The 27,658-nt window shown below is 38.9% G+C and overlaps 2 protein-coding genes across 2 annotated transcripts; both read right to left on the bottom strand.

Moving 5' to 3' along the window:
* Positions 1 to 553: 553 nt before the first annotated feature.
* Positions 554 to 11,624, bottom strand: LRRC66 (leucine rich repeat containing 66). Its single transcript, XM_019552843.1, has 4 exons — positions 10,772 to 11,624; positions 8,616 to 8,785; positions 5,268 to 5,610; positions 554 to 4,024 (listed from the first exon to the last, which is right to left on the bottom strand). Exons 1-4 carry the CDS (start codon positions 11,271 to 11,273, stop codon positions 1,416 to 1,418), a joined length of 3,624 nt encoding a protein of 1,207 aa, XP_019408388.1. The 5' UTR covers positions 11,274 to 11,624; the 3' UTR covers positions 554 to 1,415.
* A 212-nt stretch (positions 11,625 to 11,836) lies between these two features.
* SGCB (sarcoglycan beta) lies at positions 11,837 to 22,198 on the bottom strand. Its single transcript, XM_019552842.1, has 6 exons — positions 21,878 to 22,198; positions 19,331 to 19,540; positions 17,814 to 17,999; positions 17,507 to 17,698; positions 16,164 to 16,295; positions 11,837 to 15,490 (listed from the first exon to the last, which is right to left on the bottom strand). The coding sequence occupies exons 1-6, from the start codon at positions 21,899 to 21,901 to the stop codon at positions 15,287 to 15,289; spliced, it is 948 nt and encodes a 315-aa protein (XP_019408387.1). The 5' UTR covers positions 21,902 to 22,198; the 3' UTR covers positions 11,837 to 15,286.
* Positions 22,199 to 27,658: the final 5,460 nt, after the last annotated feature.

Below are 27,658 nucleotides of genomic sequence, written 5' to 3' on the forward strand. Positions count from 1 at the left end.
GCCTGTCCTCTTGGACCTGCAGAAGAAAACAAAACTAAATGTCAGCAGAATGCAGCAAAATCTTTTGTTACAGTCCTGGTTGAGCCCCTTTCCCTAATGACACCTTGCCAGGTATATGAGACCTAAATCTTGGGCTTTACAAACCTATTAAGCTTACTGAGTCAGTTGTATTCAGACACTTGACTCCCAAATCAGGCTTTTTAACTCGCTCTTAGTTTACAGACTTCATGTCTGGTACTCCTCAGATTAAGTTATGTTATGGTGTAGGTCAGAGCTCACAACAGAACTTGTCCATTTATAAAATTTTAAACCCTTCTGACAAGGGGCTCCTTCAGAGTGACTTCAGTCTCTCGTTAGGTGATTTATTAATTTTGGTGAAGCTGAAATCCACACTGGGAAAACTGGATCCATGGCTGCAGTCAACTCATTGTGTTTGGTTGCTTCTATTTGAATAGGAGATCATCGATGTTGATGACATCCATGGCTTTTTGCTCCTTCTCCCCCGCTACAGCTGTTTGTCTTTTTCCCTATGAAAATACCATACTTACTGGTATTTTCAAGGAAAGATTTATTCCTTCATTCTACCTTCCAAAAACAAGGTGTGCATCTTATAGAGGGGCATGGGCTATGCGAGAAAATATGATGATAAACAAGACATTTATGAGTGAAGCATAGAAAAATACTTCAGGATTGCTGAGAGATGGAAAGTGTCACAGTTACTAAGTGGGTTATTCATTTAAAATAACTAGAATGGACATAGACACAGCTTTAAATGTTTTTTCTACGTACCTCAAGGTGGTACCAGGCAACTTATGAATGCTGAGGCGGATGGCGCATGGCATCCCACAGGAGCGCTGGGAGGTCTCCAGTATGTTTGGCAGCGGACCTGGAAGTGGACCAGAAGCACTTGTGGTCCACTTCTGGGTCTGCCGGGGTGTGCATGGGGGGGATCCCTCTCCCCAACTCCCGACTCGGTGATTGGTGCCTCCTGGGTCTGGGGGGGCACCTGGGGTCCCCCTGCGGCCAGTCGCTGAGCCGGGAGGTGCATTCACGTGCTGCGCCTGGTACCTCGAGGTATATAGAAAAAACATTTAAAGCTGTGTCTGTGGCCAAATACCTGATTCTCCAAAACTTAGGCTGAATTGAATCGGGACCATGATCCAAATCAATTAATCGAATCACTGCCCCCAATTTAAGCTGAATCCAAATCAAATGCAGCCTGTTTTGCACACCCCTACCCCACAGCATACAGCTTGCACAGCATGTAGCTCAGGGCCTGTGACTGGTGTGGCATGTGTCACCCTGGCTACTCTCAAGCTGGACAACCCTGATCTAAATACATTAGTGCTGTATTAACTATTACATGCCTTTATAAATATTACAAAGTCTTTATATGGATATTTAACATTTACTTCTCAATTTGTGCAGTCCTTCATTTTCCTGGTTTCCAGAACGTTGGCAAAACTATCAAATACTCTTTTCTTCTTAACAAAAAAAGTACCCTGACCTAAACTGGTTTTATTTGCTTGGTCAGGTTTTTCACTTGACTTATGGAGATCTGCCGCCATCTGTAGATTTTCCAAATCTGCCAAAGAAGCTTCATTTCCATTCTCCTTGGAATCAGTTCTTTTAGAGATGGTGTCTCCTTTTGCATGCTTTGGGAGCTCACATAAACTGGGTTGTAAATTTTCCCTTAAAAAGCTTTGGGTATGTGATGAGGAACAGACATTCTCTCTTCCCTGATCCAGTTGTAAGCATCTTTCTCCATCAAAAAATGAATGTGTTGTCTTAGAAGAGCTAATGTGACTTGAATCTGCCATGCTACTATGCAACGGTAGTTCTGTTTGGTATGGGCTAGAATTTTCTTTATCTATTCCAGACAAGAATTGTTCTTCCTTGTATTCATCAAAGCCCTTTTGCATTCTTTGTGCACAAGTCTCAGAAATGTTCATATGCTGCTGCTGCACTAAATTCTGTGTCTCAGTAGTCTTTGGAGCAGGTTTTGCATGTGTGCTTTCAGAATGGGACTGAAGAGAGAATTCATCAACAGCTAAATTGGACTGTGGTGACAATACTTTCTTAGCGACCATGTCTGAACCCAAATCCATGCATGTAAACATAAAATTGTTGCTCATGTGAGGTGTGTTAACATCTCCCATATTTAATGTAAAATTGTCTTTGCTACAATTCTTCAGGGAAGAACACTGAGCTACATGGTTTTCTTCCATATTAATCTCAGTTTCATCTTTCTGATCAGGCTTGTCAAACTGCGAAGTGAGAGCAGAAGATTGATCCAGTTGCAAATCAGTGGCATTAGAAATACTGTCCTCTTTACCTGCAGTAGATCTGGGAGAATATTTTAATGATAAAATTGCATTATCAAAACTTGTACTGTATTTGCAGAATGAATTAGAACTCATGTTTTGTGTTGCTGAATGTGGACTGGTAACATACTCTGACTTGAACAGATCGGGAGTTTCATAAGTTGGCAGACCATCTGGGTTTAAATCTGACAAAATTATGTGACTGCTGAATTCATCAACCTGAGATGTATTGAGCTGAAGAGTGAGTGGATTTGTTTCAGACATACCAGTACCTGATTCAGAAGTAATAACTGTTTCAGAACATTCTTTATTTTGATTTTTGTGTTCTTCCATTGCATCTTTAAATTCAGAGCTAATGTTAGGACTCCTTAGCAACGTAGAGAACTTCTCAGTACCACTGTTTAAGTAAACTTTTTCCAGTCCTGGCTGACTGGTTAAGTGATCATTGCCAATATCAGATTGCTCAAAGTCGCATTCTGCTAAAGAATTACAATCACTCAGTGTGAATTCAGACCCTTCATCTGCAGAGGTGCTGTCACTATAGATATCAACTGGATTGTTTTCGTTAGTTTTAATATTAGATCCATACCCTGGTATGCTAGCACAAGAGTTTCCTTGTACTTGCCAGGTGTTAAAATTTTCATATACATCATTCTTATAACTCTTGGGCAAAATAAAATCCTCCTTGTCACTAAATACATTCATGTTATCATTTATTTCAAGCACTGTATCATAGTTATGGTTTTGGGGCTTAAACTGTTGCATGGTTAGTGATTCAGTATGGGATGTCACATCTCTCATAGATGCTGCAAATTCAGAATGCAACAGATCAGAGCTTTTGTTTACATCACTGCTTCCAGGTATCTGTCCATTTACGTGTATTTGGGCTAAAGAGTTTCCTCCTGTGAAACATGAATCTCCATTAATTGAGTATTTTAGACTATCATGTGATGAAATATCACTGCTTCTAGATTGGCTTGGATTGGTGTTTTTGCTGTTCTGATGGTCTGATCTTAAAGAAAAGTGTTCATTATCAGTAACTATATCTGCTTCACTAGCAGAATCAGTTGCTTGACTATTTGAAGACATCTTTTGTTTATTTATTTTGATACTGTTGCTGCTTTGTTCTTGGTTTCTTTCTTCCTGTACTCTGTTATGAAGTGCAAGGTGATGCAAGCTAGAGGAGCCTACATCTTCTGAGGAGCTTCCAGTCAAAAAAGATGAATTGTGCCATGCCTTGGTTGGTGCAGTTTTGTTATTCTCTCTTGTCAGGGTTTCAGCTGAAAAATGTTGATTGCAATGTGTGTTTTCTGAAGCTGAACTTTTGTTTCTGCACATTTGTCTCCACAAGGGGCTAATGTAAGGTCTGCTTAAAGCTCCAAGACAAAATGCACAAACAAATGTGATGAACACGGAGAGGCAGACTGCCAAGGTAAAGTCTTGCTCTGTTCTCCCTCGTCTAAAAGCAGCATTGATATCTCTGATATTTCTAACCAAGAATGGTGAAAGCTTTTGCTTCACTTTCACATCATAGATCAGATATTTTTTTGTCTTGTTGAAAATACACACATACAGTCCTTCTGCAGATTTCCCAACATTATATATAACTAAATTGTTAATTTCATTCTGTTTAATATGAGGAAGCCAGTTATCTTTGGAAATTCTGCCACCAGGAGTCCACCAATAGACTTCTTCTTTTTCTGAAATGGAATAGAAAATAGTCAAGAATTAAAGGCTGACTACAAATATAAATCTTGTTGCTTGATGGTCTTGATTGTCATAACAATTTTAAAAGGACCCCATGCCTGGTATCTCTCTAAATATTTTACGTGTTAATTTTTCATTTTAAAACACTTATCTACCAATAAATTGGTGGGTTATAAAAGGTATTCTCTTCATCTGCATTTCTGCTATGAACTGTTGTGTACCAAACTGCCATACTTTAAATGAGAAAAAAAATTGTTGGGAGAATTTTTTTTGGAATTACACAAATGCCATCCTGATTTACGCTAATACCTGACTTACTGTCTGTCTCATGATAAATATTTATCTATAGCTGTATCTATCTGACAGTCAATTGAAACTTCTCTGAGTGCACTATGTGGTTGCCCATAGTTTATGGCATACCTTTCAGGTACTGTATTTATATATGGGCTCAAGAATCTGTATGAACTTTCTGTTCATTTTTGGATACAATTCAGTGTATTTGGGCATTTAGAGAGAAACTTTCTCATGGTTTTTTATTCTGGTAGTAGATACTAGCTGGCAAACATATTTGTTCATTTGGGAGGTAAACCATTCTAAAAGAAAGGTCCTCGAACCTGCTTTTTACTTTCCCATTAGTCTGTTGGTGCCCAGCTACCTTGCCTTCCTAACCAGCGCAACATTTCCTTGTTTATTCAGACTCTGTCTTAGCCTTTCCTCTAAGCAGGGAAAGTCTTAGCCTCATGGATTTTGTCACTGACATTCAGAGGGTTTAATATTAGTAGTGGGTCAAGGAGAAATTGTTTATGGAGTGAGTTGTGAGCTTAGGGCTTTGGGTAGTGACAATGATAAAATAAAACTCCTTTCCCTTCAACAGTTCATTATAAAACACCAACTTGTTCTATCTTATTTCTCTTTGAGTTACCCAGAAACAGTATCCAATAGCCATTGTTTCTAATAGACATATTCTGTTTTCTTCATCTTCCAAACTACCTAGCAATTTCTAATATACTAGCTGTTCTTAGTTACTTGTCTGACTACTGTTTCATTATAAATTAGCCTCTCTCATATCCTCATCTAGCAGCATTTTTAAATAAAAATATTTTTAAGCTAACTTTAAGAATTAACATAAACTTGTGATAAAATACACCTGAGATTATTTAGTGTGAAACCTTTTTAATCCTGCATGTGTTTTGCAGGAATTTTAGCTGTGGATGGATACACAATTGTGTTACATACCCCATGTTTCATCCACGCCACAGTGTAGCACAGATATCTCTCCTGTTTCGATAATAGCTTTCTTTAGTGAAATGTTATCATCCACAAGCATTTCACAGTTTAAATCCAAACTTGTGAGAGACAGTAGAGGTTTTCCCAGGTTGCTGATAGGTTCACTGCATAAAATACTCATTTTTTTCCTCAAGGATACAGAAATAAAACTAAGGAATTGTTTGAAATGCATCAGCCTGCAATTGCATATCCAGGGATTATTTGATAAATCCACTTCAAGATGAAATATGTTGAGTTCTATGAACATCTCTGGTAGAATGGTTGTCATAACGTTATTGCTGAGATCAAGAACCTATTTGGAAATAAATTGCTTAAAATTAATTTATAAAGCGTAAAAAAGAATGGCATGTAACTTTTGTATCATTAGAACAAATGGCATCTTAAATATATGAATACTAAACACTTAAGGAAGCACGAGAAAGGAAACATTCCTAATATTGTAAATATAATTGCCCTACAGTTTTGCTGATTGATTTGATCATTTAAAAGGTACAGAAAATGCCAATTCATATATTAAGAGCAAAGGTTTCTCTCCACAAAATTTGATCATAATATGTGGACCTCCTGCATAGTGTGCTGGGTCCTCTCCATGGTGTTCCTCTTAGTAGTCGGTGACTAGGAGCCTCTGTGAAAGACTGTTTATTCATGAAAATGCTCTATGCTTTTTTTTTTTTTTTTAACTGTTTGGTTCACCACCAGCCTCCTCATCAGTGTACCTCCAGAGCCATGTTTCTCAGCCTGCTTCTGAAACCCCTTCTCCACAAAAAGGAAAGGTGATGGGATTAGAATTAACTTACTTTAAAGTCTGCTTTAGCGTATGAGGGGGGAAAGAGAAAAAGTGAATACTATAGAGTACAGCTGTTCTCGCAGGACCCTCCCTGTTCCTCTGTTCATGTCCTTGTTTTTAACAGTAACTTTATTTCCTTCAACCCAGAACATTGCCTCAATAGTATTCTCTCATTCTGTTCCCTGATTAAATCATTTTCACCCCTTCAGTGGTTTAATATTAGAGGAGGATAATTCTGCAATATATACACACAGATGATCAACTTAGGTGAGGAATGAAGCATGAATGTTAAGTAGCCAAAAGTAAAAGTGTAAAGGCAAAACTATATTAAACAAACTCTACTATTGAACTCTATTTACCACTTTTTGATTTGAAATCTTGTTAATTTAAAAATCTTGGTCCTGTGGAAATGGAAAATATAAATAAAAGATCTTAGGTCCCAATTGGTTATTTTAATTATTATTATATTTCCTCCTATTCTTCTTTGCAAATTTGTCTTTGGGTAATGTCTATACTTTAGCACAGAAATATCTGAACTACCTTTAAATGAGTTAGATTGGGTCCATGAAGCAATGGAGCAGAGAGCTTCATGGAGGCTAACTGACCCTTCCTATCAGCAGTCCATAACACAGACCAGTGATTCTCAACCAGTGTGCTGTGGATCCTGGGGAGCCTTGGGATCCTTTCAAGGGTGCTGTGGGTTGCCACACAATTTTAACAAAGATAAACCTAGAGATTTTAAATAGGAATCCATGGTGTTAAAACATTCTAGTCTACTGTGTGTCTTTCTGAATTCTTAGTAAAACTAATGAAAACTGAGATCTGGCTTCTTTTGAGTACCTTGAGTCTAACAAAGTTGAGAAATACTGTCATAGACATATTTTGTCTATTGATCCCTTTTTCTGTTAATGAACAAGAGTGACCAGGAAAAATAACTTGAGTTATGTTTATTGCATTCTGGAACTACATGGTCTGGCCACTAAGGTAAGTGCATCCATACATAGTATGTTGTAAAAGCCATGTTACCTATCAACCAAAACACAGGTTAAGTCCATGCATCTTGCTTGTACTTTTATAATGAGTCTGCACCAGCTTCTCTAACTGTAGAGGGCTTTACTAAGGAAGAAGCACCACACATTTCATGACTCCTGGTAACCTAAGCCAGATCCTGTGAAGAATCCAGATGACAGATTTTTCAGGGAACCAGAATTGGGAGATTTTGTTCTCCATATGACTCCTGGTGGACTCTAGTTGCTCAAAGTAGAACATTCTGCCAAATGTGGGCTAAAGTACAAGACATCCCATTAGATTTATAGATTTTTGTGTCGGAAGGGACCTCAGCAGATCACTGAGTCCAACCCGCTGCCCTGGGCAGGAAAGAGTGCTGGGGTCAGATGACCCCAGCCAGGTGCATGTTTAGCTTCCTCTTAAAGACCTCCAAGGTAGGGGAGAGCACCACCTATCTTGGAAACCCATTCCAGATTCTGGCAACCCTTACTGTACAGAAGTTCTTCCTGATACCTAACCTACATCTGCTCTCTGTCAGTGTGGCCATTGTTCCTAGTTACTCCAAGTGGTGCCTTGGTAAACAGAGCATCTCCTATTCCGTGCTGCCCTGCCCAATGAATCTGTAGGCAGCCACAAGATCACCTCTCAGCCTACTTTTGCGGAGGTTGAAGAGATCCAGGGCCCTCAATCTCTCCTCATAGCGCTTTGCCTGCAGGCCCCTAACCACATGAATGGCTCTCCTCTGAACCCTCTTGAGGTTGTCTATATCCCTCTTGAAGTGTGGTGCCCAAAACTGGACGCAGCACTCCAACTAAGGCCTGGCTAATGTCACACAGAGGGGAAGTATTACCTCCCTGGACCTGTTTGTCATGCACCTGCTAATACATGATAAAGCGTGGTTAGCTTTACTGACTGTGTCATCACATTGATGACTCATGTCCATCTTGGTGTCAACAATGACTCCGAGATCCCTTTCCGCTGCTGTGTGAAGAGGACTTTGTTCTTATTTTCAGTTAAAATAAAAGTTTTGTGTAACATGCTTTTCCTTAAATTATTACGTTATCATTAGTCTACTACTTTGAAGTTGGTGTGTATACACATAAGGTTTAAGGAGCTTTGAATGGGATGGGGTGGTTTAGGGAGGAGTGATCAGAGTGAGCAGGCAGTCAGATGACCTCCTGAGGTCTCTCCCAGACCTACTTTTCTATGATTCTATGAATACATAAATAGTAGTGTCATTTCATAAGATAAAAAGTCTACTTTTAAAAACCGGCACACTTACAAATGTACAAATATTTGCATATTTTGCGATTTCATGAACTAGTTATGGTTTAAAATAGTTGTCATAGGATGGGGATAAGAGATTTTGTTCAAACATTCAAAAATCATATGCTGATCATGGATTAATGTCTTACTGCTAAATAAACTATACTTAATATATCATTAACAAGTAGTAATGCAAACTCTTATTACTGAACAAATTATAACGCTGGTTTTACAACCTGCAATTTTTTGAGATTCTTGAAGGCATCAGGATGAATTTTGGTTATCTTGTTATTTTGTAAGTAGATATTCTTTAGCTGCGAACAGTTGTGAAAATCATTCTGTTCAATCTGTAATATTTCATTAGATGACAGATGGACACTTTGTAAAGACTGAAGCATTCCTAGTCCTGAAAATACAATGGAAGTCATTGTGAATCTAATGTTCTTGCTTGACAAAATACAAACTGCTTTCTCAGTGCTTCACCAGTTCCCTTAAGTGAAAAATTTTGGCGCAAATGGTTGATGCAGTCCTTGAACTTGCTTTCTATTCCACATTGTCTTGTTTTTAAAGACCACATAATATCGATACCAGTTACTTTATTCTTTTAGCAATTACTGTGATCTGAAATTCTCCTATTTATGAGTTCAGAAAAACAGGAATACTCCTCCATGCTGTCAAAAAACATCTCCTTATGCATACTTCCCATTTGTAGCTATTTGCAACTAATAATTTTTTTTCATCTAACTGCTTCAAATGGGGTTCTTGTTGACCATACCAGCAAATAAAATTAGTAAAATATAGTTATGCAACTCTCCACCTAGTGGCTTTATATGGAGGTTATTTTATAGGGACCCACCCCTAAAAAGCACTTTTGGTAAGAGAATGCTCCAAGGGCATCTTCTGGCTAAACCACATCTTTGGCCAAATTCTGTTGCCAAGCACAAATGCACAGTAGCTATTGAAGTCTACTATTATCCCATACATGCTTTGGGAATGTACTGAATTTAAACACTACCTTCAGGCATGACAGTTTTGGTATATACTGAATTCCTTTAATTTTCATTTGATTATAAACATCAGACCAGTGTTCTTCTGCAAGACATACTGATTTCTTGACATATATGACAGCTTATCAACCACATGGTTACATTTATCTAGCAAAACAATCACTAGGATGCTCAGCAATATTCTAACTCAGGCTGTGTCAATAGCTTCTACAGAAGTGCCTCAGATTTCAAGATAAGGCACAAGTTGCCACTTATTTGGAATTATTTGAGGACAAAAGGGCAAAACAACAGGGTGAAAGTTCATATTCTACTTCAGGGTGTCAAACTGACTTCTGGGCTCCTAGGCTAGATTCATAGGGTCAGTGGTAACAAGGAATCTGGGGGCAGTAGTGGGGATCAGGTTGGCACAGGGTAAGTGAGGGCTGTATCTGCAGTCCTTATGCACCCCACTGTTGCTGACACCCATATCCACCAGGGTCTTGGGGCCCTGAATTCTGGGGCAGACCCAGCCCCCCTGGCCCTTCCCCCAACTTTTGGTAGTCTGCTGGTAGCCCAGCAGGCTAGCTGGGAGGGCTCTGAAGGCTGGAACTTTGACACCCCTGCTCCACTTAAGACTTATTTGATTTTAAGATTATTCAGGACTACCACAACTTTTGTGTTCCATTTACAGACACTAAAGTGTGTGAAACTTTTAGCATGACCAGAACTTTTTTTCCAAAAGGCATTCAGGGCTCAAGCACCATCATAAATGCCAATATTTTTCTAACTTGTTCACTGCATAATTTGTGTGCTTTTTAGAGCTTCGATTGTCTGTTGAGTCACCATTGCAGTTTCCTCGGTACCATAATCTATGCATCTAAGCCTTAAATCCTTCCCCTTCTTACCATCAGCTGTCAGTTTTGGTTTGAGTTTTAAATTGAATTATATTCAGATACATTTAGAATTGGGTGGCATCTGTGATTAAAAAAAAAAAAAAAAAGAACTGAACCATTTGATTTTGATTTCTGAAACTTTGAAATCTGAGCCAGTTTTGTATGCAAGTTTTCACTTCCCTCAAGAATGGAATTATAAAGTCCCTGTCCTTTTTCACTAATTTTCTTTTGGCTAGGGTAGGGATTTGGACACCACAGATCGGTGGATGCAAATATTGGCATGAGTACATCCAAAGGATACGGAGGCTAAATTCATTGCTTTTTTTGAGGCATTTGGTTACTACAGTGATGAGAACCATAGAAAAGCCTGTAAAAATAATTTTGTTCTGCTCCCTTTGGGCTTGTATTAAGGTGATTTTTTTCATGCCTAAACACACCTGACATAACTAAATAACACATTCAACTAAATGAAGTCTGTAAATGTATATTTAAAATCTCTCAGCTGATACTTACCCCTTGGAATTGCACTAAGATTATTTCTCTCAATTGCCAATACTTTTAAAAAAGGAAGGAGACTGTAAGTATACACTTTTCCGTGTTCTTCAGACCAGTCTTCAGATTTACATATATCCAGAACAATATAATAGATAATATTACCATTGAGGTTTAGAGTTTCCAAAAATGGTAGATTTCTGAAGGAATCTAAATGGAGTTCAGAAATCAGGTTATTACTTAGATTCAGGTGTTTGATATTCCATTCTTCGTCTCTCCAGTTAGACCACAGTAGGACACTGATGGTGTTATAACTTAAATCAAGTACTGTTACTGTTGGTGATATATCCGTGGGGATAGCAGACTTCCCCGTAAAAGAACAATTCATCAGGAACTTTCCATCCCACCAGCATTTGGAATTGTAGGGAATACCAAAACTTGTCTCCTGTGACTTGAACCCTGAAGATCCAGTATAATTAAGAAAAAGGACCAGAGCCATGACACTCAAGTAAAAATTTGCCATAATATCTAGAAATAAATACACATAATTATTAATAATTAAGAAGCATGAGGGTAAACAGAAATATCTTAATGTTCCTTTAAGTTAAAAAAACAAACCTCACAATGTCTGTAAACATTCAATTTTCAATTCGTTACTTTTTAAACCGCATATTTCACTTAAAATTCTTAGAAGCATATTTTCAAGTTATTCTTACTTTTTCTCACAGATGATTAGTCCGTACAGCTACTGCTCAAGAATTTGTAAACTATTACTAGGGACTCTTGATCCAATTCATCCCCTGTTGTACATAGTTATTGCTATTGGGCAAAGTCTACCAGTCATAATCTATGACACACAGAAGTGGAATGATTCTCATGCTATCAATAAATAAAACACCAGCACTGCTATCAATAAACCAACATGTACTTTAAACTTACATTCACTTGTGTATAAAACTTGTAAAGCAGAGTCTGGATTTTAGAAATTTATTTGTTTCATTTCAAATCTTAAGTATTAGAAACTTCATACTTTGTTTTAACATATTCAAACAGCCACCTTAAAAAATGCAGAAGATTTTTTTTTTCCAAGAAGCTATATTAGAAGTATATAGCAGTGTATTTTACAGAGGAACACAGCCTGAACTTTGAACACCTCTAGAACCTCAAATGCATCTGTAGTAGTTAAATAAACATGTGAGCACAACAAGTCTTTAAATAAAAGTAGAGAATACAAAAAGTGAATTAGTTCAAGTGAAACCACAAATAAATACACAACACAGGGTACTTAAGTCATTAGTATTTTTAAACTGTGTAAACTTTAGTGAAGGCAATCAAATATACTAACAGTATACAAATAATTAGCAATAGCACCTTAGATATTAATCCTTATCTGAATAAGGATTATTTTTGTTGACTTTCAATTAAATACATATAATTTTTACACAAGTTCAGCTGTAATTTAACAGTATTGCAGTTGTTAGAAACAAATCTTTCAAATGAACTTTGCATTTAGTGTCTCAGTAAGACATTCAATAAGAATGCTAAGTGTAGGTAATATTTTGAGTCTTGCGTGTATCCAAAAGTTATCAATATTCATTGTATAGTGGTTATAATGTTCCCTGGTAGATGTTCTAATTAATCTAGGTAATAAATTTGACTACAATTTTTTTACCTTTTACCAAAAGTACTGTCACTCTTTATATCATGCTTTTATAAATTGAAGCTGATGTAAAAAAGTATCAGTTTGCCATTAGAAATAGAGTGAATATATTAGAACTTTTGCATGTTTCAGGGAAATTTAATTTTAGTAAGGTATGGATAATGCTTATCTATTTTTGGAAAATAGTAAGATTTATGAATGAAACACGCAGTGTAAGTGCAAAATATTAAGATTTATTCTGCCGTGTCTAAAGTGTGTCGATTTACTTTGACTTATTTCATATTCAAGAAAACATCAACCAAAAGCAAAACTGAACACCAAAACGTGAACACATCCTAAAATGCAATTATTGTTGTCTTCGTCTGTTCCTCGTATATACTTCTTTACTGTTCACCCCCAGTTGTTGCCTCCCATCTAAACTATGGCTTCTGTCCTGTATCCTGTTCCATATTAATAGACTCCTGCATTTATTTCATCAGGATCCTTCTAAAGTCAAAAGCACAATTCAGGAGAAGAACCTAAGACTGCAAAAGCTTTGGAGCAGGGAACATAACAGTCTTTTGTGAAATACCCTGCACCCACATGGGCACCATAAAATAATAAAGTAAGAATGTATTTATCTTCCTATAACAAATGACACATTCAATTGTGAAGTTAATGTGTAACACTTGTTACAACTCTTAGGAAAAGAATGCATTCTTATCTAGTAAAATCTGGGAATAACATTTCCAGGAAACTGTACATGGCTTCTTGTTAAGTATTGCCTGTTGTAAAAGGAAACCATTTCAAAATAAAGGTAGCAAATGAAAAAGGTTTAAAATAAGCAAATCTAAGTTCCATTGACAGAGCAATATGTGAACTTCTCTCCAGAAACTGTTGTAGGGTATAATGGTTTTACTGAGGACCTCAACTGATCACGATACGTAAGAATTTGTCTAACTTTAAAGAGGATAAACAATTCCACTTGCATTAAATTTAGATAATGTGCTTACATACCATGCTATAGTTGGGCCTGAACTACTGTCATATTTAGAACTGTGGATCAGTACACATTTCTAATCTGCTAAATTAGAATGTAAATACCAGGTTACTTAGTAACACATTTGCATTTTTATGAACTGTAAATAACTATACATCTTTTTAAAAGTTTTACAGTCATGGTATCAGTCATTACTGCTTATACTAGTGGTATACCAGTGTTTTGAGCATCACTTGTAGAATACCATAAACTAATAAAATTATTTGTATTAAAATATCTAAGAAAAAGATATTGTCCTAGACAGTGAAAAAACTATTGTCAATACACCTCAAAATATCACTTTAAGTAACATAAATACAGTGCTTTGCATAGTTTAAATAAATGTCACAACATCATGATGATGGGAAAAATACTCTTGATCAATCACAAGTTGTATTGATAATATTTCAAACATGAAAAAATGAGCAATTCTACTTAAAATAACATTTGTACAATAATACTAATGGATGGAAATATTTCCATGGTAATATTTCTGAATCTAGGAAGTATTTTTTTTAAATAGTCATCATAATATGTAGCTGAAGTAAGGGGAAATTTAAACAAAACTCTGCTATAGGTTCTTTCAGTCACTATGTATAAATATTTTGGCAAATATTAAAATTACAAACTAGTCATTTGGAATTTTTCACACAACAGTGACCATATTCCTATCAAGCATACAATCTTTGGCTTTCCTTTGATAGCTGCCTAAAGGCTTTTATTGCTGCCCAAAAGTTGAATCCCGATGTTCTTTCTCTAAGCTTCTGTTTGAATGAGGTAAAGGACATGCTTATATCGGGACAGCTTATTTTACTAGCTGCCTATATGGGTCCCAGATTTTTCTTAAAATGTCTTCTGAAAGATCCAACCCATTGAAAAGAATTGTAATTATGAAGACTTCATATTAAGATTCCAACAGTCAATACTTATCAAATGCAAATATAACTTGAATCTATTTTGATAAAGATTTAATTGCCTTCACCTGGCTACAGTTTTAAAAGCCAACCACTGTTTTAGCATCCAAAGTGTAAGCATGGGTATTGGAACATGCCAAACAGTTTGATGCACTTTGATGAGAGCAGTTATTTAGATGATGAATTTTCTTCACCTCAAAGAATTATTCATGTGAGAGTGATTGAAGGTGGACGGAAAAACAGTCTAAAAGGGAACGCTTGCCCTTTGCTTCCCCTTTTGTGCGGTTTCTCTCTAAAAAGTTGGAACGTTCACTTAAATTACTCTTGGGAAGATTCCTAGTTATTTCACTCGGGTTCCCTTCATTCCTGCTAAGCATGACTCTCATGAAGTGGGCTACAGGTACTTCCCCATCTCCTCCTCTGAACCCTTTCTTTAAAGGTGATCCAAGGGGGGAGGGAGGCTCTATGGAATAAGAAAAACAACAAACAGTACGACTTTTCCACATACCAAAGTTGGAACAATGATCATCCTCCAAACCCTGCCCCTTCATTCTACGTTGATTCCAACAACCTGTTAGGAATGTAGGAAGAAAACCTGCATTCCAGAGGCAGTATTAAAGGCACTTTTGCAGGAACACTAAGTGCCTTGTTAGGATCAGGTCTTCAATAAAAATATCTTTTGATTGCAATTAATCAAGGTACTTCAACTGAAGGATGTGCTAAGTCAGAGCTATTATTAGAATAAATGCTTTAAATACTGAAAGTATGCAATAAGGCATAATACTGCTAAACACAATGCCCTGTGTGAAAAATGCTACAAAACAAATTTAAACGGCTATAAACTGCAAAACAATAAATCCTTGCATGCAACTGTTTTATACAGACAAATGTAAACATGTAAATGAACTCTCCAAGCAAACTCTCTCCTCCAAGTGCTTCTATGTTCAGTGCATGGCTCCACAGGGGTTGACTGCAGTTTGACAACCCATATTGTGGCTCATCACTTGAACTCTAAATAGAGTACCATCTGCACACATGCAGAGCTTGTAGCGCACCCAGTCGCCATTGTTAAACTGTTCCCCGTAAGAAGAACTTGGCAGTCGAGATGTGCTGACCATAACAGTTCCATTCAGAATGATGCTGTTTTCCTAGTAAAAGAATAATTATGCAAATATTCAAACAGAGGTAGAGTATTCCTTTTCTGAAGAATACATTTAACCAATAACTCTTTTCAAAACTACCTTAAAGATGTAAACAAAATAACATTTTTATTTAGTCTGTGAGCTATAATTTCACTAATTTTACCAATGATGTCATCATACACCTCAGTTCTGACCTGCAATGCATTTTACTCTTTCACTTATAGGTCAATATTGAGCAAAAACTGCTAACTGTATAGCAGTCATATTTGCAGTGTTAAAGAATATTTACTGTGGATTAAAAACAAATATATTGAGTTTTACTTGTGAAACAATAAATAAGACTTTACTTCATGTTTCCAGACAAGAAAATGTTTATTTTCATGCTGTTTTCCCCTTTACCTATTCCCCACTCCAAGCAATCCACAGTGCTAACACAACCTCAAAAATGGTTTAGTACAAGCTAGCTCAAAGCTTTTGAAAGCCCTTTAAAAATTGGACTAATATATTTGCTTTTGTAGTATTTCCAAATAACAAACTTGAGTTGAACTACTATTAAACTATATTTTCATACAACATAAGTTTCTGCAGATTGGATCCCTACAAGAAATGCAATAATTAATTTATCATCTTCAGTTTGAAAATAAGATAGTATAAACAACTGCCAACATAGAATAGTTACCGCTTTTAATTCCATATCACCTCCCATCCGAAACTCAATCATTTTGCCCATAATGAAAACTCCTTCATTTCCACGTACAATGGCACGTCCATCAACCTTTATATTTAGATCACTGGTAGCATTGCTGGTAATCTGAGAGAGTGGAAAAAAAGTAAAGGTGGGTATAGTGTGAAAAGTTCCATTTATGCGAGTCTAAATAGTTCTGTTAAATTGTTTAACTAAGAGATATCAAAACCGCTAAAAATTTTCATAAAGTATTAATGCATGTCGCATATCATTATCCTTAAATCTCCAAAGACTTCTCATTTAGTTATATTTAGAAACAAGATTGTTGTTTTTTTTAAAAGGTCTGTTTTGACTAAAAAGCTTATCATTCTAGCCTGTCAGATGGATTATACTTGCAGATTCCTGATCAAGTTTAAATATAACAAGGATATCAATAATCAATCTGAGAACATTTAGAAGGATACACAGTTCATTTGGGTTCTAAAATTTAATCTAAATGGGTTTTTTGCTATGAAAAGTGACTATGGAAAATTGCTTCCTCTGTACTGGCTTGATTTACTCCTTGTATGCATCGAGTCATATCTGTTTACTGTAAGGATAAAAATAACTTTTCCACTTTTTAGCAGAAAAGGCTGCAGAGCCTTAATTATATGTAATGATGTACAAGAAAAATATCAGTTTGGCTGCAAGTTCCCTGACACAGTCTGTAGGATTTGCAGCTGGAAAACTTTACTTGGAAATAGAATGTATTTGATTTGGAGGTAATAAATTGACAAATACAGAACTTCATGCTGAGGTTTTCATTTTCAATTTAATTGCACTTAAAAAACTTATGTGCTACCCACAAGTCATGTGACTTACACACACTTGATTATAACCAAAATATAATCATCAAGAAAAAGAAAATAATAGGTACAATTTTGGTGATTAGCTTTGTAAGTTCTTAAAAAGATGAGATGCCCAAAGATTTTTCAGTGGTAGTAATCATACAGCTAACTGGAACTACTACCTGTGCATGAAGAACCCAATATCAAATAGGAATGTGGGCATTCCTTTCCATATAGTTATATTATAATGGCTAGTTAAAACATTAGTGTTGTTCTAAATTATTTTGTTACTTCCCAAAGTGTGGTAAAAAAACCCATATACTTATCATTTTTCAGGACTGTTTTTTCAGGGCAATATTATTTTCATGACAATCATTTTATGGTTAAAATCCTGCATATGCTTGAAAGGCTACATTTCAACAAAAATACATTTCTTGTTAGATACAAAACTGTCTGATTGTGAACTCTTAGGTAAGGGAAAAAGAGACGAGTATATTAAAATAAGCATACCCTCTCTGTAGATGCCTTTTGTACATTCAAAATTTTCACTCCATTTGGCAAATGAAACTCGTGAGTCTCGTAGTCTGTGCTAAACAAAGTATTCTGTGTCCGTGGGTCAACAAATTCCATACCAATATCACTGGTAATAGAAGTTTTGTCCTTTTCAACACTGAGTTTTGTTGTTCCTTGCTGAAATACAATCTTCAAAAACAAATCATGTTAATCTTAAATGTTTCTGTTATATTTACCATTACTACCAATACTGCAATTCCCCCATGTTATTGCCCATATACTTTCAACTCATGATCCAGCTTACAGGCTGGTTATTCCCAGTGATCACCAAATCTTCATTACGCCTGCCTCCTACAGTACTCTTATATAATGGATGTATGACTCCCATGTCAGATGTTTGTTTAAATCTCAGTAAGCCACTCTCATGAAACTCCATGCTATCGCAGCCATTGGGTCCAATCCGAATCACAGCCCAGATAACAAGTGTGATCTAAAAGAGTAAAAAAGGGTAATTTTGTATCTATGAACACTGTAAGAAAACAACTGTGTTCAAAAGACAAAATTTAATTAACTGTTACAGTTAAAAATTTCTAGCAATGAATCACTTTTACAATGCAAATGTAAAAGGAATTATTTCTATTAAAAAAGAAAAAAAACAAAACAAAAAAACCTGTCCTTTGCCTTACCGTGTTAATAGTTCCTAGTGGTAGCACCAGAATACAGTAAGAAGCAGCTCTTATTTTAAATATGAATTTTGAAATAAAAACTCCTTTGAAATAAAAACAAAAAAAATCTATTTTCTATATGTATCAAATCACTGTACACTATTTAAGTTAAAAAATCAAGTCATCTTGCTGTCTGAGGTAACAGGTGCGCTCTGAGCTAAATAAATGCAAAGGAAGGGTGTTAATGCAGGAAACAGTTAATCACGAGTCAAGAAAACTCCTCAAAATTGTTGGTACACTGAAATGTTTAATTATGAGAAGAAATAATTTTATTATTTAGAGAAAATGAAAAGCAAAGGTGGGCATTCTAGTAGTGAGCTAGCAAGTAGCAAATCAAAGTGTAAGGTTTAAAAATGGTCATAGATGCATTTCAAAAACAAAAGTTCCATGGTTAGCTGAGGTGATTCACTCCATTTCAGTATACTAACTCTGAATGTACATTGCACTGATACTGCTTTGTGCTGTTTACCATTGCTGAGCTCTGGGAATGGAAATTAATTTAAGATTCCTGCTCCTTGCACTTTAATTAAAGCTCACTGAATATGCTTTAGTTAAAGCACCCGTGCCGCCATTTTTAAGCATGGGGACACGGATGCACAAGATGCTGGAGTCTGCTGGAGCACGGTAACTACCGTGTTCCAGCACACTTGATTAACTGAGTCTGCTCCAACGTGCTGCAATTACAATGTGTCAGAACATTATAAGGCACCCTTAGATTTTAAGCTGTTTGAGTCAGGAACAGCTTAATTCCTGTAAAACCACTTGCAAAATTATGGCGCTTTAATATCAGTAATAATACAGGACTTTAGCGAGAAATGCAGTAAAAGGAGAATATAGTTGATTATTTCTTTAAGACCCAGAAAAAACAGAATAATTTGGGAGCTGTTCCAAATAAAAAACCCCAAACCTGTGAAAGTTTTCATACTGCTAATACACGGAAGAGGAGTGGAAAAATAAAAAATAGATCTTTACATTACAAGTTTGTGCTGTCAATATTATTCTGATGTATACTGCAATAAGTTTATCTATTTAGCAAAGGCTCAAATATAAAACAAACATAGCCAAATGTCACCTGCAGTCTAAGTAATGTACTCACAATCAAATTGATGACAGCCAAAATAAAAAGGAGGACAATCACACAAATGGCCAAATTGCCTTTCCTGCCTCTTAAGCCTGTTTTATGCAGACGGTCTTCATCAATTGGAATATATCCAGCTTTAAAGTTACTATTATGTTCTTTATTAATGTTCCTCCGCTCGACAGCTTTCTCACGCATAGACTTCTTCACAGGACCATTAGAGCTTTGCTACAAAGTGATGAAAAACACCAAAGTTAGAATTTTAAGTGACTTGTGGAATATTTAAACTGTCATTCATGTTTAGAATTTCAGTTTTTAACTCACATCAGTACAGATAGTGTTACCAAAAAAAACAGTTACAAGGAATTTATCAATTATTAAGATAACATCTACAAATTATCAGCAAGATTTGTTGCATTAGTATTTCAGCTGTAAATAATTTAATGGCATATTTAATGTAATAAAATATATTTCACTGCACATATTTATGTATTAGAGTTGATATGGTTCTATCAGATTATTTACTGATGGAAAAAGATTTTTCTGGTTTCCTCTGGACTAGTGGGTAAATCCATTAAGACACTTGCACAAGAATTTAGGAAACGATGAGGATGCAAGCCATAAAATACAGCTGAAGTGCAGTTTGTATAACCCATTTTTCCTGTTTTTATTTGTCTAACATACCCACAAATGGTGATATATAATGGTACTCAACCTTTCTGGACTCAAGACACTCCTCCATAATTTTTGTGAATTAAGTAGCACCTAGTTTATATATTACAGTGTTTACCTCCTTGCAGAAAGGCTAGGCAGTGTGGGTGTGGGGCTGGTCAGGCAGGGACAAACCTGAGCCAACATTTATCTACCTATCTTAGCTTATCTCCTCATGCCTCAGGGCACCCTTCAAAGGATCTGGCAGTGGGCAGCCTGGCTGAGAATCACTGTTATAGACTAACACAGGGGTTTTCAACCTTTTTTATTAAGTGTACCCCTGGTGGCTGGATGTAGAGCAGGAGCAGGGGGGGGGGGTGTAGCGCATGGCTGGATGTGGAATGGTGGCAGCAGCCTGGGGTGGTGGCAGTGGCTTCCAGGACCCCACCCCTCTGCGTCTAGCTAGCCAGACAGTGCCTGTGTGGCCCAGAAAGGGGCACTGCTGTCCCCCCCCAGCCCTGCTCCTGGGAGGTGGTGGCATGGGGTGGTCCCGCACACCAGCATGTACCCTGTAGGGCACGGGTTGTCAACTGGGGGTATTCATTGGCAGGTGGAGACAGAGTGATGCTTACACCATCCCGTGCTGGTGCACAGGCAACACCCGCCTAGTTGGATGTGGTGGGTGGGGGAAGCTTGAATGTGGCAGCTCTCACCACTCTGCATTCAGCCATGTACCACCCCCTCACCTCCACTCTGCATCCAGCTGTGTGCTGTCCCCTCCCCCTGCGCTGGATCCGGCTGCTGGGAGTACACTGATCCATGTCCAGCTGCCAGGGGTACACTCACGCAAAAAGGTTGAAAACTGCAGGCCTAGGGCCTTCCCAAATGTCCCTGGGGGTATGTGTATCCATGGTTGACAACCCCTGGACTAACAAATACATGTACAGTAAATGAGAGAGAGAGAGAGAGAGAGAGTCTGTGTGTGTGTAGCAAACAAAGATATATAGCAAAAGTTATCATGGGCTGAAGCTCGTTTCATTAATGGCTGTGAAAGGACCTGCACAAAGGGTCTCATGAAATGAACTTCAGCTCCCAAAAGCTTGTGCTATATATCTAGGTATCTCTGTATCTCCTATAGCAGAACACTTGAACCCACCTCCTTTGATTCCTGCTCTACCCAAATTTAAAGCCAGCTGCCTGGTAGTGACAGCAGCACTTCTAGTCAGGCAGTGCGTGGGGAGTCAATTGACTTCATGGCTCATTGTCAATCCCCCCGCCCCACCCCGACAGGCTTAAGGGCCCTCTCTCCTTTTTAATGGCCTTGCTAGCCCTCCCACCCACCTGCTGAGCTGTCCTGTCTTCTGCCATGCTGCTGCCTGTCAGCTGCTCCTAGTAACAAAGCTGTTTCCCAGCCCTGCAGCCTGTTTTGAACTCCTTCCCAAGAAGCTCTTTGTTATTGCTTCAGTCTTAAACTGAACAAGGCAGCCCTAGGCCCCTGGTCTGCACCTACGGCCCCTAGTCCCTTTTCACCTGGAGAACAGACCTGCTGCTTCAGAGGCGAGGCAGCACCTCACGGCCTGCGCCCCTTTCCACAACCCTTAGTCCGCTGATGCCAGGACTGAGCGTGGGCTCAGGCTCGTGCAGGGTTTAGCTGACGGCTGAACAGGGCTGGAATAGGGGTGGTGCGGCAGCCGGCGTTTGAGCTCCCACCCAGCCCTGCCGCCCTACACGCTGGGCCTCCCCTCGGGGCATGAGCCTGGAGGGGCGACCCCCTGCCAGCTGAGGCGCGGCTCCAGCTGCACAGACCCACCCGGCCCCAGGGCTGCCAGCCCCCCGCAGCCCGCGGCCGCCGCCCGCCCCGTTCAGCAGCCGGAGCCGGAGCCACAGGCCGAGGGGCGCTCGGCTGGGACCCACCTGCTCGGAGGCTGCCGCCGCCATCTTGCGCCGCTGCCTCTGGCCGTCGGCTCCGCCCCGCCCCGCCCGCAGCACGTAGCGGAGGCCCGGCTGCTGGCCTGGGGAAGGGCGCGCAGTTCCCCTTGGCGGGCACCGGCCCGGGCTGCGTTGTGGTACCCGCGGCTTCCCCCACGCTTGGAGGGCTGCGTCTCGCCCGCCAGCCGGCTCGACCCCCTCGCCGAGGCTGCTACAACCCCCCGAGTCAGACTCTTCCCGTCCTCCGACACCGGCCAAGGGAGCTCGTCGGGATTTCGCGCTGAACTACTGGGCTGCTGGAGCGACCTCGCCGGGGGGCCTCCACCGGCCCGGGGGACTTCTCCTTTCCTGCCGCCTCAGCCTGACAAGGAGCGGCCTCCGAAGAGTTCAGCGGGAGGCTTTTCAGTTGTGTGGCAGAGGCCGCCGCATTAGGCTGCGGCACGTGCCCCATTGCATCCATCTCTGCCCTGCAGTCCCGCCGGTGACATATCCTTGTTACCTGTCCTTGTTTTTATGTCTTCAAATGCCCTATTGTATTTTTAATCTGCTGTTCATTAAAGTTTCTGGGCTTGAAAGGTATTCACTACAACAAAAAGTCTGCTATAAATGCCAGCTGAGATATTTTGAAGTCTCATAAAAATTTGCCTCAGGATTTGGGGAATATATCAAGAGGACTCTCAATTTCCTTCTTTCTTCAATGTCTAGGGTGTTTGTTTTTTTAATTTGTGAAAGCAGTTTAACATATGCAGGCAGCCCTCGACTTAAGACATTTAGAGTTACAATGAATAGCATTTACAATGTCCATAAATTGACACCCTGTTTCAACTTTCTGATGTCAGTTTTGACTTTACAATACTTGATCCAATGCGACGCCATGCCAGCAAACAAGTTCGCCGCATTGCCCATCTCGCTGGAGAACATCTATCCAAGCTTCCTTGGACACTTTCTTTAGGAAAGCAGACAAGATTCAGTCCAACCAAGAACCCTTCAAAAAGTCCAGCAAAGTCACTTCAAAGAAGTCCTTCCAAATCAATACGATTGCTATTTACAATTTAAATACATTAATGTAGCTATATTACTCTTCTATGATTGAGTACAACATTCTGGGTTATTTTTGGTGAAAATAGGGTATCGGGTCTTGGTTCAGGAACCAATCCCCCCATTTATAAAGTTGTTCCTATGGGAAAATTGGTTCTGAGTTACAGTGTTTCAGCTTAAGACACAATTTTCAGGAGCCAATTGTATCGTAAGTCTGAGGACTACTTGCAAATTGATGGAAACCAATGAGGGTTGAAAACTTTTATTACTTACGGTTTTTTAAGGCTCACAGATTACTTACAGTCCATGCAGGGTTTGGGCTTATGCATCTACAAAAACTGCTAGTTCTTAAGTTTTGCATAAGCTCAAAATTAAAGGGAGAAATATTAGAATTAACATGCTGAGTCGGAATGCTTACACTGAAATAACACTCGAGACGCTGCATCTGAATTGATAACTACGTTCATTTATTGCACTATGCTTATAGAGGCATAGCCCATGTTTCTTAGTGCTTTGGTAAGTTGATATGTACCATGAATTGTTGGAAAACTCTTCTCTCTGGGCATGCAGTGGGACTTGTGAGAAGTTGTTTTGGCAGCTACATGGATTGTGCTCATTCAGGGTTTAGTCTGTTTGCTCTCTCAAACAGGTAACTCAAGTTTAAAGTAGGTGGATTGGGTTCAAGTTAAGGGTGACACTTGATTTACAGTTTCCAGTGAGGAAAACACCTAATATAGACAAGATTCAAAAGCAAGAATCAGAATCACACTTGAAAGAAGGTAAGATGGAAGATATTGATGAAGAGGAGGAAGAAGGAGTAGTTCTTAGAAGAATGGGTTGGAGGGAAGTTCCTGGAAGGAACTGAAGGCAGAGGGATTTGTCCACTCATAGGAATGGCACTGTGAGAACCAGGAAAAAGAAACTAAAGGAATTAAAATGAGAGAACTGCAAAAAGTGTACCAAAGAAGGGACAAATAAAGAAGAAAAGAGTAGAGAAGTAGGTTAAGGCAGGTTTACATAAAACTTTGAATATGAAGAACAGGAGCTTGAATCTGATTTCATAAGGGCTTGTCTATCCAAGAACACTGACATCTAGTGCTATGCCTAGAAACATAGCTATAGTGGAATAATTTCTCCATAGTTATACCCATATAACTACCTTGTATAAACACTCTTTTGGAATAAAAGAAAAATTACTCTGCTTCCTAAGTGATGTATATAATTATTCCACTATAACTATACTTATTCATTTCAGTCAACCAATCCAATCAAGTGCCATTCTTGTCAAGAGGCTTAGTGACATGATGAACAAATGTTCTCCACTTGACTCTGTCACCAGCTTTGCTACTGTATAGTCTAGTTCACACTTCCATGCCTTCATACCATCTCTTCCTTGGTTGACCCAACTTTCTCTTCTGTGGTACACAACATTCTGTTATATCTTTTTCTAGGATATAATATCTATCTATTTTTTTCTAGTATGTACTTATATCTATATGTTTCTTTATGTAGCCATGCCCAAAGAGATAGGAAACTATTTAAGGGATTCAGTGGAGGGCACAGTGTGTTTGGTGCAATTGGAGAGGAAGCATTTGTGACTGATTTGAAGGAGAAGAGAGAAACCTAGGAACTTCTCACGGGATGTGTCTAAACGTGCATTTATGCCAGCTTGATTTTACTGCACAGTAAGTGGGAATAGGCCGGCGTCTACGCATGCAGGCTTTAAAGCACATTAACACTGTGTGGACTGACTTGGGACTAGAGTTAGTCCCAAGTCAGTCCACACACAGTGTTACTGTGCAGTAAGGTGTCTACACATGTTTCTGCACAGTAACTAATCAGGCATAAATGCAGGTATCAAATTTATGCTCAAGTTGGCATAAGTCAACGTATTTACTGCACAATACAGGTATGCATGTGTAGATACACACTGGTACTGTGCGGTAATTTCATTTACTGCACAGGAAATGCACGTGTGTAGATGCGCCACTGTGTCATATCAAACCCATGGTCTGTCTAGGCCAGGATTCTGTCTTAAGCAATAGCAGTAGATGATTCAGATAACAAATCCACAACAGGCAGGTACAAAATAGTCTGTCCCCCAATGAGGATCTTATTTTAAGATCAGCTGGTTAGACAGTGTTTTAAACCCAGTGATGTTTTATATCCTTTCAGTACTCTTTTTAACATTAATTTGCTATTTTAGGTTATTTTTATTATTCCTCCAAGGGCAGAGCCGGGAGATTTGCAGTGGGTGCATCTGCACTTGCCATTCAGTTTTGTAGTGCAGGTAGAGTGAGCTCACTCTTGTCAGCATGGTTACTACTCTACTGGAGCACCCAGGCTGGATCAAGAAGTGGTGCAATGACATTGTTGTACTCAGGTAATGCCATGGCAACAGCAACTGAGGACTCTTTACATCACCAAATCAGGCAAGAATCTCCCCCTCTCCTCCCCTTTGTGTTTAGCAGCATGTCCCCCAAACAGTCAAATGATATATTATGTGAAAAAGTAGAAGAGGCATCTTATAACCAGTTTTAAGATGACAAATTTGATGAATTTACAAAAGGAATAATGTGTAGTTGCCTGTGGTAGCAAAGACTGTAGTTAGTGTCTCAGGAGGTTTATTTCTGTCCATTGTTCTATATTCCTGTGAAAGTAGACCTGGCCATAGTGAGAGACCTAACACCAGTGGAGATGGAGCAAGAAAAATAAAGGATGACATTAAGGTTGCGAGTCAGAGACAGAAGGGGTAAAGTAATTCTTAAAGCAACAAATCCAGTTAAACATTCTTTATATATCATTTTGATCCCATACTTTTGTGCTAGGATGGTCCAAAAGAATGTCAACTGTAGTGATGATTTGTGATTTGAGTATGTGCTACCTTAACTACTATGCAATGGATAAGGAAAATAAAAAGCATCTTTGGGGCATTTTATTTATATTTTAGGGTTTTTTTCTTTTGTACACAAATGTTTATTGTTCTGTTTAAACAATAGTAGTTAACCAAATATTTTCTAGCACTTCTGTGGTGAAGATTATATAAACTTATATAACTAAACCACATATTTATAAAAGAGAAGCTATTATGGAAAGTTGTGCATTAGCCCTCAGTGAGCTGAACAACCGTGCAATTTTACTAATGTCAGCCCATCTGTTACTTCCCTGTGGTATCCTGCTTTCTTCTTTTTACTTCATCTATTTAACTTTTAAGCACATAAGTGGTCCCATTCACTTTACTTAAACTGTTTGTGATTGGCTTGTTCACATTGAAGTGGTTGGTGACAGATAAGAGACTACTGAAGATTGCTGGCTTCCAGATGGCAGTTACTACTCATTGCGCTACAGTTATGGGCACCATCATGTTACTGGCTTGCCTCTGGACCAGGGCCAGCTCAGTGCAGATCTTAGGGATGGTAGCCCTGCTTATTCTCAGGTTTTGCCTGTTGTTGATCCTTAAGATTCATGCTTCCATCAGGCCCCATTTGTCTCTTGGGCCCAGAAGCAGTGGCACAAAGTTTGCAGGTGATTCCAGAGAAGGCTGTCCCCCATGGAGTCCCTTATTTCTTTTTCTTCAACTATGTTTTCTTTGGAGGCACATGGTGTATAACACCACTCAATGAGGCATCGTTGAGTGTCCGAGTCATGGAGCCTTGAGCTGCCTGGCAGATGTGCTGGAAGAAAACAGAAAGCATTGCCAGATGGGTGAAGATTCTGCTGTGAGCTGAAAATCAGAGCTAGTATCTAGTGATGCTGCATTATGAGATACTGGAGGGCAAGGACATAGTAGCCAACCATTCCCTGACCAGTCCTATAATGGCAGAAAGCACCAAGCAGAAGCTAGAGGATCAAATGCCCACATGGCTCTGCCACTTCCACTCAGCTGTATGTGAAGACCTCTGAGGAATTATGACTGAGAGGGATGCTGTATCCATCCTCACCAGTCCAATAGCTGTAGGGCCGCACAACATCATCTGCTCCAGCACCTTATTAAATGCTTAGGTAGGAGGGACCTATATGTTTGCACACAGTGACACATTCCTACTTAAAAGTGTTTCAAACAAAAGCAGGATTTGAAGTGCTTCATGTGTACATCTGACTATTCCCTAATGACATTCATGTTGAATGGGTCAAACATTTCAGATTGGCTATAAGGTACTGGCTACTCAAATCATTTAATATATGATCAGTCATGTATAAAGAATGTAAAAGCATGTTGTGGCACTCCTGAAGCCAGGGGAAGATGCATCAGAGCTAAAGTACAGACATCTAATTTTAAGCCACCTACCATCATTCACTGAAAAGCACCTAATCTCAGAGAAAACTGAATTCTGTTTAGACATGTCATGAACCAGTCAACTCATGTTCATCTTGTGGTCAATCAGGATCCCCAAGTCGCTTTCGGCCATGGTGCTAGCAAGCGTAGCACTACCGAGCCTATAAGTGTGCTGTGGGTTTTTTTTCCCCAAGGTGGAGTATCTTACATTTTTTGGTGTTGAATGCTGTGAGCATGTTCTTCTAGGGCACACAACAAGATGTTATAGCTTCGTCTTCCCTTGTTTTGGTGTCAATCTTTCCTGCCAACTTTAATGGGAGTAATTAAAGGGGGACACCACATAGGAGGAGTGCTTACTTAGTTTTAATAATGAGCATCAGCAATGCCCGCTCACAAGAAGCGTAACTCGGCTAGCTGCCAGCCGTAGAACCCTCAGCCGGCTCTCCCTACAA

Source organism: Crocodylus porosus, unplaced genomic scaffold, assembly GCF_001723895.1.
Source record: "Crocodylus porosus isolate Cpor-Errol unplaced genomic scaffold, CroPor_comp1, whole genome shotgun sequence".
In the NCBI taxonomy this organism is placed as follows: Eukaryota; Metazoa; Chordata; order Crocodylia; family Crocodylidae; genus Crocodylus; species Crocodylus porosus.